This window comes from Nycticebus coucang, chromosome 14, assembly GCF_027406575.1.
Source record: "Nycticebus coucang isolate mNycCou1 chromosome 14, mNycCou1.pri, whole genome shotgun sequence".
Taxonomy (NCBI): Eukaryota; Metazoa; Chordata; class Mammalia; order Primates; family Lorisidae; genus Nycticebus; species Nycticebus coucang.
This window is the reverse complement of record NC_069793.1, coordinates 71,331,353-71,340,955: the sequence shown is the minus strand read 5'-3', so window position 1 is coordinate 71,340,955 and position 9,603 is coordinate 71,331,353. Positions and strand designations below refer to the sequence as shown.

Below are 9,603 nucleotides of genomic sequence, written 5' to 3'. Positions count from 1 at the left end.
TTCGACATTTTTTATACAAGGCTAGTACATAGTTACAGCCACTTGAGTGGTTATTGGCAGTGTTTATTTTGGAGAAGGGTATATCTAATATTCCATAATAAGTGCGCCATAGTCAAGAAGTCTTTTATCTAAATCAGGAGTTTTTGTTTGTTGTAGAGACAGAGTCTCAACTTTAGGGCCCTCGGTAGACTGCCGTGGTGTCGCACAGCTCACAGCAACCTCCAACTCCTGGGCTTAGGCGATTCTCTTGCCTCAGCCTCCCGAGTAGCTGGGAACACAGGCGGCCGCCACAACGCCCGGCTATTTTTTGTTGCAGTTCTGCCGGGGCCGGGTTCGAACCCTCCACCCTCGTTATATGGGGCCGGCACCCTACCCACTGAGCCACAGGCGCCGCCCAATCAGGAGGTTTTTTTTAATCTCAGGTGCCATCCGGTCTGCGCCCGGGAAAAGAAAATAAGACAGGAAGTTCATCTGTAGCAAAAGGTCAGTCATTAAGAAGTCATGCTCCAGAGTTCCAAAGTCAACCTTCCTCGGGGCCTCACAACTTTTAGAAGCCCCCAATACGTGGACTGTCCGCTTCTTTCACATTGCCCGGGGTCTCCTCGCAAGCACCGCCCAGCTCAGGCCAGTCCTCCTGGGCCCAGAGGGCCCAACCCAGGGGCGGGGAGCCGGGCGCACTTCCGCAGGCCCTAGTTACGTGCACCAGGTAGGGCTGCGCAGTGAGAGTCGCCAGCCGGGCAGGGATGATAAACGCCACCTCTGCAGCCGGCTCCCTGCGGCCTTGCCCGCAGACGGTAAGTGCGTGGCCGGCCAGGGACGGGCGGACCGACCGGAGGGCTGGCCCAGCTGCTTCCCTCTACCTCTGCCCGGGACTGTCAGCCGCCCTGGTCTTCCGCTCCTTTCCTGTTTCTCCCGCCCCACAGTCCTGAGTCTGAGTCCCCTGCTGCAGGCGCGCTGTGTTCCCCTCACCTCTCGCTAACGCTTTCTTTTCTCTTTGCCTGTCTCTGCAGCTTTGGTGGCTCCCTCTGCGCTCCTGGGGCTCTGCTCCTGTTCAGACCTCTCCTCCCTGCCCTCCTTCTCGACTCGTTGCCTTTGTTTGTCTCTTCCCCCTCCTCTTGGTCTTTTAGTTCCTCTCTCAGTCCCTGGCTTCTTCTAGGCCACAGCTGTTCCTCTTTGCCTCCCTCTCCCCTCTCCCCTGTCCCCCGTGGGAGAAGCTTGGCCAAAGCATCCTTCCCTCACCCTCAGCGCCCACCACCCTCAGCCTGCCCCTGTCCTCTGGCGGGGGCCTCCTTCCTCCTGCTTGCGTGCTTCCTCCCCGGCTTGGCTGAGGGGCATTTGGGAGGGGTCAGGGAAAGGCAAGGTGCACTCTAGAAACCGAGAAATCTGATTTTCTCTTGGCCTGAGAGCCATCCTGAAGAATTGGAGGAAAGGAAAACCAACCCAGGAGTAGGACAAGTGTGGCTCTTTCCAATAGGGCGAGGATAATGTCATTCTTTTTGGCTATCCACAAAGCCACCTGCTTGCTCAGTGCCAAGACTGCCCTGGGTGCTCAATAAATGCCTGAATGAATTACCAGCCAAGTGTAATGCATGGAGCCTGCACTGGGCATGATGCCAGGTAAAGGAAGCTTGGCCTTTAACAGTATACCAGGTGCTCCTGTAAGTAGACCCTGAGGATAAGCACCATTCCATTCAGATGCTGATCCCTGAGGTAGGTATTGGTGACATAATGATGAGTCAGGGATAGTCCCTGATAGTCCCTCGCTTAGGAACTTGATGGTCTAATGGGGAATACAGGTGAAAAAACAGGGAATTAGGAGAGAAAAGCTGTCATGACAGTGGAAGACTGTCTTCCCCAACTTCTGCTCGCAGGACTTGGGACAGCTTTCCCTCTCACCCAGGAATCCTGGGAAGGTGACTGTCAAATGTGGGGAAGAGGAAGCATAGATGGTCTTGAAAAGGGATGAAAGAGAAGTCTGTTATCACCTAGAGACAGGTGACAGTATTTATGGGTGAGGTAGGAGGTCTGGGATTTGGGGAAAAGAGGGCCAGAGTTAAGAACCTCGGGAACAGGGTTAAGTTCTTGTTTGATAAATTGGGCTGAGGATGTCAAGGCAGGAAGCTATTTTTGAAGCAACTGGAAATTAGCTTCACAGAGAACATTTGAAGTGATTGGATCCATTAAGACTTTCAGAGCTGGAGGAACTTAGAGGTCTCTTGGTCCATTTTTAAATAATTATCTTAAGCTTATCTTAATAATTAGATAAGCTTAGTAATCTAAGCTTAGGCCCAGAGAAAGAAAGTGAATGGCTGTAGGCACATAGCTAAATACAGGGTGTCCCAAAAGTTGGCCACATATAGGAAACATGTATAGTACAAATATCTTGGAACGTGTTTACTATGAGTGAGAGAGAAGACGTCATTGTAGAAAGAGGTGACCAACTCTCTTATGTATATATACGTGTAGAGAGTATTTTGTACAATTTTGTAATGACTGTTTTGTAAATTAAGGATATTTAGCCACAGTTTCTCATTTTCTCTGTTATGGCGACTTAGGGACACCCTCTGTTGGCAGCAGTGAGGGAGGATGTTGGGAAAAGCAGGGGAACATCCAGACTATCCTGGAGTCTCACTGATAACAGGTTTGATCCCAGCTTCAGTTTTATCACTAACTAGCTCTGTGACTGCTGTCTGAGCTTTCCTCACCTGTGACATGGGGAAGTTAGGAGGGCTGGTGAGACAGGAGGAAGGATAACATATTGGTCTGTTCAAGGGTTAAAGTCTGCAATTTCACATTTAACCACCTGCTCTACAGAGATGACTTGAGGGTTAACCAAACAGCCCTGCCAAGGAACCTTGAGGTTTATGGGAGAAAGAAGGAATCACAGGTTCTGGGCTGATTTTTCTCAGCTCTATTGTTTGGCTGCTGTCAGGTTGCATCCTCTCCTTTGCCTTCTCCCCTCTAGCCAGCAGAACTGTCCCCTGATAGGAGCTGTTGCCATGGCAACTCAATTCTTCCCCAGTAGTTTGGTTGCCTGTGGCTCTCTGAATTCCAGTACTTCAATCTTAGAGGTAGAGCACACAGCCAGTTGAGAATGAGGTCACACATAAATCAGAAGGAAGGACAGGGCTGAGCCCTGTCTCCAACTTTGGCCCTGCAGTGGCCTGGGGTAGAATCTTCAGGTTGGAAATGCAGCCATCCCTCTAACACTACACAGATCTTTTCTGTAGCAGAAGGCATCACATGGCCTAATAAACCTGCTCTGACAGCCTCCAACACACATCCACAACAACAGCTGACCTTCACCCCCACCTCTGAGTCTTTCCTCTCTGCACCTACATATTTAAACCATTTTTCCTTCTCTCTCCTATGAGCTCCTTGAAGGCCCAGACTGTGTGCTACTCTGCTTGGCACGAGGTTCGCATATCGCGGGCCCTCCTCATTCATTTTGTTCAATGAATGATTTACTAAGAGAATGAAAAATGGAGGTGCTGGAAAGTTGAAGGTAATTTATGTAATGACTAAGCATTCAGGCTTTGGAGTAAAATGGGCCTGAGTTCAAATCCCAACATCATCACTTAATATTTGATTGCTCTTAGGTAACTTACTTCATCTCCTTACGCCTTAGTTTCTTCTCCTGTGAAATAAGGGATTAATACACACACACATATATATCTTTTTGAGATAGTCATACTTTATCACCCTTAGTAGAGTGCTGTGGTGTCATAGCTCACAGCAACCTCAAACTCTTAGGCACAAGTGATCCTCTTGCTCAGGCCTCTTAAGTAGATGGGATTACAGGCGCCCACCATAATGCCCGGCTATTTTTTAGAGATGGGGTCTCAATCTTGCTCAGGCTGGTCTTGAACTCCTGAGCTCAGGCAATCCACTGGCCTCTGTCTCCCAGAGTGCTAGGATTACAGGCATGAGCCAGCACCTCTGGCCCACTAAACAACTTGTTATTTAAAATTCACTCTCTCGTTCAATAAAATATGAGCCTACTTTGTACTTTGTGCCAGGTACCTGGGACACAGTGATGAAAAAGCAGGATGTAGTTCCTGCCCTTACCGTTGTGGAATTGTGCACAGTGTTTTAAAAACATTATGTAATTCAATCCTCACAACACTACTTATGAAAAATGTATTTCGTAGTGCAGTGGCTCATGCCTGTAATCCTAGTACTCTAGGAGGCAGAGGCACGGCACTGTGCCAAGGGCGACTCTGTCTCAAAACAAAAAGAAAGAAAAAAATTGTTTAGCATTGTTGTTCTGGTTTGTAAGGTTAACAACTGATGTATCATCTCATGAGTAATAATCATTATATGGTCTTCTGGTGTTTTTTTGGTCTGTGTGGCAGCACTTAGTAGTCCCTGAATGCAGTCTGAGTCTGTTTCCATGTCCCTCTGTTCCTGTACCCTCTTACCTGTGGATATATCCAGGCAGGCACCACCCACATCCTTAGTGCTCAGCCCTGCCCTCTAGCACAGAGAAGTTCTGTTAAAATGCCTTAGACTGTCACCACACTTCATAGTTTATGAGTCAGTGTTATACCCATTGTATTCACGGAGGATATTTCTTTTATTCAAGACCTATGCGTCCATATTTTAAAAAACATTCATCAAATAAATTCTGTTTTTGCCTGTATGGTGGTTTGCGCCTATAGTCCGAGCTGCTCCAAAGGCTGAGCCAGGAGGATGGCTTTAGCCCAGGAGTTTGAGGCTGCAGAAAGCTATGACTGTGCCACTGCACTCCAGCCTGGGTGGCGGCTTAAAAAAAAACACACACACATAGAACAAATTCCATTTTAAAAAAATCCATCAAGTGTATGCCAACTACTAATCAGAACTTCCGATCTATATGAAATAAGAATTGTTGTCCCCAACTTTCAGCACAGCATGTGGTCACACAGTAAGTAAGAAATGCTTCCTGAATGAAAATAATACCTGTGTGGTTTCTTTGGTTTTTCTGGAATGTTGAAAATGCCCTTCCTCCCTGGTTGGGAACTCCTGACTTCACAACAACTCCATATGCCCATTTTATAGATAAAGAAACTGAGCCTGGCTTGGTGCCCATAGCACAATGGTTACAGTGCTGGCCACATGTACTGGGGCTGACAGGTTTGAGCCCAGCCTGGGCCTGCTAAACAATGACAACTGCAACAAGAAAACAGTCAGGTGTTGTAGTAGGTACCTGTAGTCCCAGCTACTCGGGAGGCTGAGGCAAGAGAATCGCTTAAGCCCAAGAGTTTGAGGTTGCTGTGAGCTGTGATGCCACAGCACTCTAGCGAGGATGACATAGTAAGACTCTGTCTCAAAAAAAGAAAAAAAAAGAAACTGAGGCCTGTGGAAGGAAGCAGGCTTGTCTGGCCAAAGGCCACATACTTTGAAAGTATGATCTCCAGGATTTCAACCTATAGTAGCCTCCTTTCCTGTAGAGTTCCAGCTGTGAGGTGACAGCTGAGGCCACACCTTGGGAATATGTCCTTGAACCCCCTCTATTGACCCTCCTCAGCAGATAACATATTTTCTATAAGTGTCAACTTCTTTTTTTTTTTTTTTGAGACAGAGCCTCAAGCTGTCACTCTGGGTGGAGCGCTGTGGCATCACAGCTCATAGCAACCTCTAACTCCTGGGCTCAAGCAATTCTCCTGCCTCTGCCTCCCAAGTAGCTGGGACTACAGGTGCCCGCCACAAAGCCTGGCTATTTTTTGGTTGCAGTCGTCGTTGTTGCTTGGTGGCCGGGCTGGATTTGAACCCGCCAGCCCAGGTGTATGAGGGCTTACACCTTAGCAGCTTGAGCCATAGATGCTGAGCCTGTGTAACCTAGCAGAAGAAAAGCACGCTTTCCTTAAAACTTTATCTTTTAACTTTACAGCTGCACTTCAAAGTAGTCACATACATTTTCCAGCTAATTTTGTAAATATGTAGTATTGCCCATATTTTAGAGGTCACACAGTAATAATAGATTATGTTTATCTGGCCTGTTTTGTGCCTGTTTCTCTTTTCATAATTAAGTTGAAAATGTATCTTCCTTGAAAAACAACTTTGTACTGCTTCCTTAAAAATAAAGCTGTTCGAGCACTCAGGTGCTGGTGATAGAGAAAAATATCACAGACCTCCCCATCCCATATTTGCCTCTCAATTCTGTCTTTCTTGTGTCTTTCTTTGCTTTTTCTTTTCTTTTTTTTTTTTTGTAGAGACAGAGTCTCACTTTATGGCCCTCGGTAGAGTGCCGTGGCATCACATAGCTCACAGCAACCTCCAACTCCCGGGCTTAGGTGATTCTCTTGCCTCAGCCTCCCGAGTAGCTGGGACTACAGGCGCCCGCTGCAGCGCCCCGCTATTTTTTTTGTTGCAGTTCGGCCGGGGCGGGTTTGAACCCGCCACCCTCAAACCCGCCCCCCTCGGTATATGGGGCTGGTGCTCTACTCACTGAGCCACAGGCGCCGCCCTCTCGTGTCTTTATCTTTGGTCACCAGTTCCCAAGGGTCCCACTCTGGTTTGTTTAGTTTTTGCGCAGGTTTGCGAGATTTTCCTAATATTCTGTGACCTAGAAAAATAAAGTTTATATGTTTGAAGGAGTATTCTGTTTTCAAATGGAAACCTTTTTCCTTTTTAAAATGTCCACCCTCTGGAGCTATACCGCATAAACACAACACCCTTCAGTAAGGTGGGCCTTGCAATAAGTAAAGCCAATCATGGCTCGCCTAAGTTTTCAAGTTCTGTAACGAGTTATTCTTTGGGTGACAACAATTCAAGAGTTCCCCGGAGGTGGCCCTATTGGCTCACTCTGTCTCTTGTGCCCCCCAGATATCTACCGTTGTGGAGCTGAACGTGGGGGGTGAGTTTTACACCACCACCCTCGGCACCCTGATAAAATTCCCAGGTTCGAAGCTAGCAGATATGTTCTCCAGTTCAGCCAAGGCCTGCGTGGATGCGAAGGGGCGCTTCTTCATCGATCGCCCCGGCACCTATTTCAGACCCATCCTGGAGTACCTGCGCAGTGGGCAGCTGCCCACGCAGTACATCCCCGAAGTGTACCGCGAGGCTCAGTTCTACGACATCAAGCCTTTGGTCAAGCTCCTGGAAGACACGCCACAGATCTTCGGTGAGCAGGTGGCTCGGAAGCAGTTTGTGCTGCAAGTGCCAGGCTACAGCGAGAACCTGGAGCTCATGGTGCGCATGGCGCGCGCCGAGGCGGTGGCAGCGCGCAAGTCGAGCGTGCTGGTGCGCGTCGCGCACACGGAGCAGGACGATGTGCCATGTACAGAGTTCGTGCGTGTCCTGGAGGCTAACAAGAAGTCTGTTGTCAAGTTCGGGCCCTGGAAAGCAGCCGCAGATGTTTATGACCTCCTCCACTGCGTGGTGACGGACATTCAGGCCCAGGGGTACAAAGTATCGTGTGACCTCTGCAACTTGGAGCAGGTAGTACGTAGTGGTCCCTCAGGAAAGGTACCCCGAGCCAGTTACTATCGGTCCGTCTATACATTCACATTCACCTGGTGGTGATCCCCAGGGGCAGGGTCTGTTTGTCATGGGCTTTGGCGGGGCTTATGTAATTAAAAGTTGCTATCAAAGCTGTTTCCTTTAATTTCATAAACAACATCAGAGGTGGTTCTAGAGTCTTGTCCCCATATATTTTATCTCTCGTTTTGAAGACAACATAGCTGACCTCACTATACTTGCCTAGCAAGTTGCACCTGCTTACCTGCCAGACGAGGGGTTCTCAAACTTTTTACATGGGGCCAGTTCACTGTCCCTCAGACCGTTGGAGGGCCGGACTATAACTTAAAAAGAAAAAAACAACTATGAACAAATTCCTATGCACACTGCACATATCTTATTTTGAAGTAAAAATACAAAACGGGAACAAATATAATCCTGTGGCCTGCGGCGGTAGTTTTGAGGACCCCAGTGCCAGACCCTTCTCTTAAAGTCCAATAACAATGCTGAGATAGATGAGAATGTTTCAACAGTGCTTTAGCAGCAGATGTGGGATGATAATAGGAAAATACAGGATACCATGAATCTAGATCTTCCGGCCTAAAGATGTAGTCTACCCAGCCCCTGCTGTGGTCCCATCCATCTAGGCCTGTGTCTTCATGTAGTATGGTGGTGCTCAGATCCCCTCACAGTTGTTGTCTTCTCTAGAGCAGTGGTTTGGGGTTTTTTGTTTATTTTGCCTCGCTCTGTCACACTGGGTATAATGCTGTGGAATCATAGCTCACAGCAATTTCAAAATCTCAAACTCTTAGGCTCAAGAGATCCTCCTGCCTCAGCTTCCCAAGAAGCTGGGAAGACAGGCATCCACCACAATTCCAGGCTAGTTTTTCTATTTTTAATAGAGATGGGGGTGGTGAGGGAGGGAGTCTCACTCTTGCTCAGGCTGGTTTTGAACTCCTAAACTCAAGCAATCCACCTGCCTCAGCTTCTAAGAGTGCTGGGATTACAGGCATGAGCCACCTCAAGTGGCCTAGAGCAGTGGTTTTCTAGGAGAAGCATCAGCATCACCAGGGAACTTGTTAGAAATACAAATTGTCAGGCCCCACCTCAGGGTTACAGATTCATAATCTCTGGGGACTGGCCCAGCAATCTGATTTGCCAAGCCCTCCAGGTGATTCTGATGCACTCTAATTTTGAGAACTTTTCTAGAAAAGAATTGTCACCTCTCTTGTATGGAGGTACAAAACACTGACCTCTGGGGATCACAGGGGAAAAAAAAAAAAACACTGACCTCTTACCTTAAGGAAGTCCTGTCCCAGAGCTCTTCGTGTCAGCGTTCATTGGGGAGCATATTTTTGCTTAGCTTTTTTCCTCTGCCTTACACTGCTTCCCTCACTGCTACTGCCTTTGGTTCTGCTTCTTAGCCTCGGTCAGTACTTAATTCTAAGTAGGACACATGTAGAAATTCATCCTTCTCCGGGTAGGTCTGAGATAGATGGCCCTCTTCCCTGCCTAGCAGCGCAACCAGCCATTCTGGTTGTCAGGGACACAGGACTTCCAGTACCAACACTTGGGAGGTCCCAGGCCAACAGATGGGTTGATTGCCCTGCTGCCTAGCCGATCCTCCCTCACTTTGTTCCTTTTCCCTTTGGAATGCCTCTTCTGGTGGTGACAGATCCAGAAAAACCCACTCAAAGAGTTACCACATTACCCATAGGAACCTTGCTTTGCTCCCTAATGGAATAATTACTATCTGTATCCAGACTTTTCACAAACCATTTGAACTTTTCCCTTTATGATGCCTTCTCCTCCTGCAGCATCTCTGTGGTGAGTTTCAACCAAGGTCCAAAAGCTTGTCTCAGGGGTGGGAGCCTGACTCCACGAGGATAGTGTTCTATCCTTCACAATTTCTTCAAAAGGCTGAGCAGTTGTCTCTAATGCTCAAAAGGCTGAGCAGTTGTCTCTAATGCTCACTGCTACCACAGTGATTCAGCCCAACTCTTTGGAAACTACAGGTTTGAGGCTGTTGGGTTGTTGTTGTGCCCACATATTTTTACTATGCCTTGAGAAAAAAAGTCCATTCTCTATGGTACTTGTATGAGAACTCTTCTGGCTCTACCTAGTGTTAGAGTCTCTCTCGGTCTCATAGGATAATAAAAAAAG

General features: G+C 47.8%; 1 protein-coding gene across 1 annotated transcript; it reads left to right on the top strand.

Moving 5' to 3' along the window:
* Nucleotides 1–296: 296 nt before the first annotated feature.
* On the top strand, nt 297–7,574 carry KCTD14 (potassium channel tetramerization domain containing 14). The gene is made up of 2 exons (XM_053561992.1): nt 297–794; nt 6,808–7,574. The coding sequence occupies exons 1-2, from the start codon at nt 744–746 to the stop codon at nt 7,504–7,506; spliced, it is 750 nt and encodes a 249-aa protein (XP_053417967.1). The 5' UTR covers nt 297–743; the 3' UTR covers nt 7,507–7,574.
* Nucleotides 7,575–9,603: the final 2,029 nt, after the last annotated feature.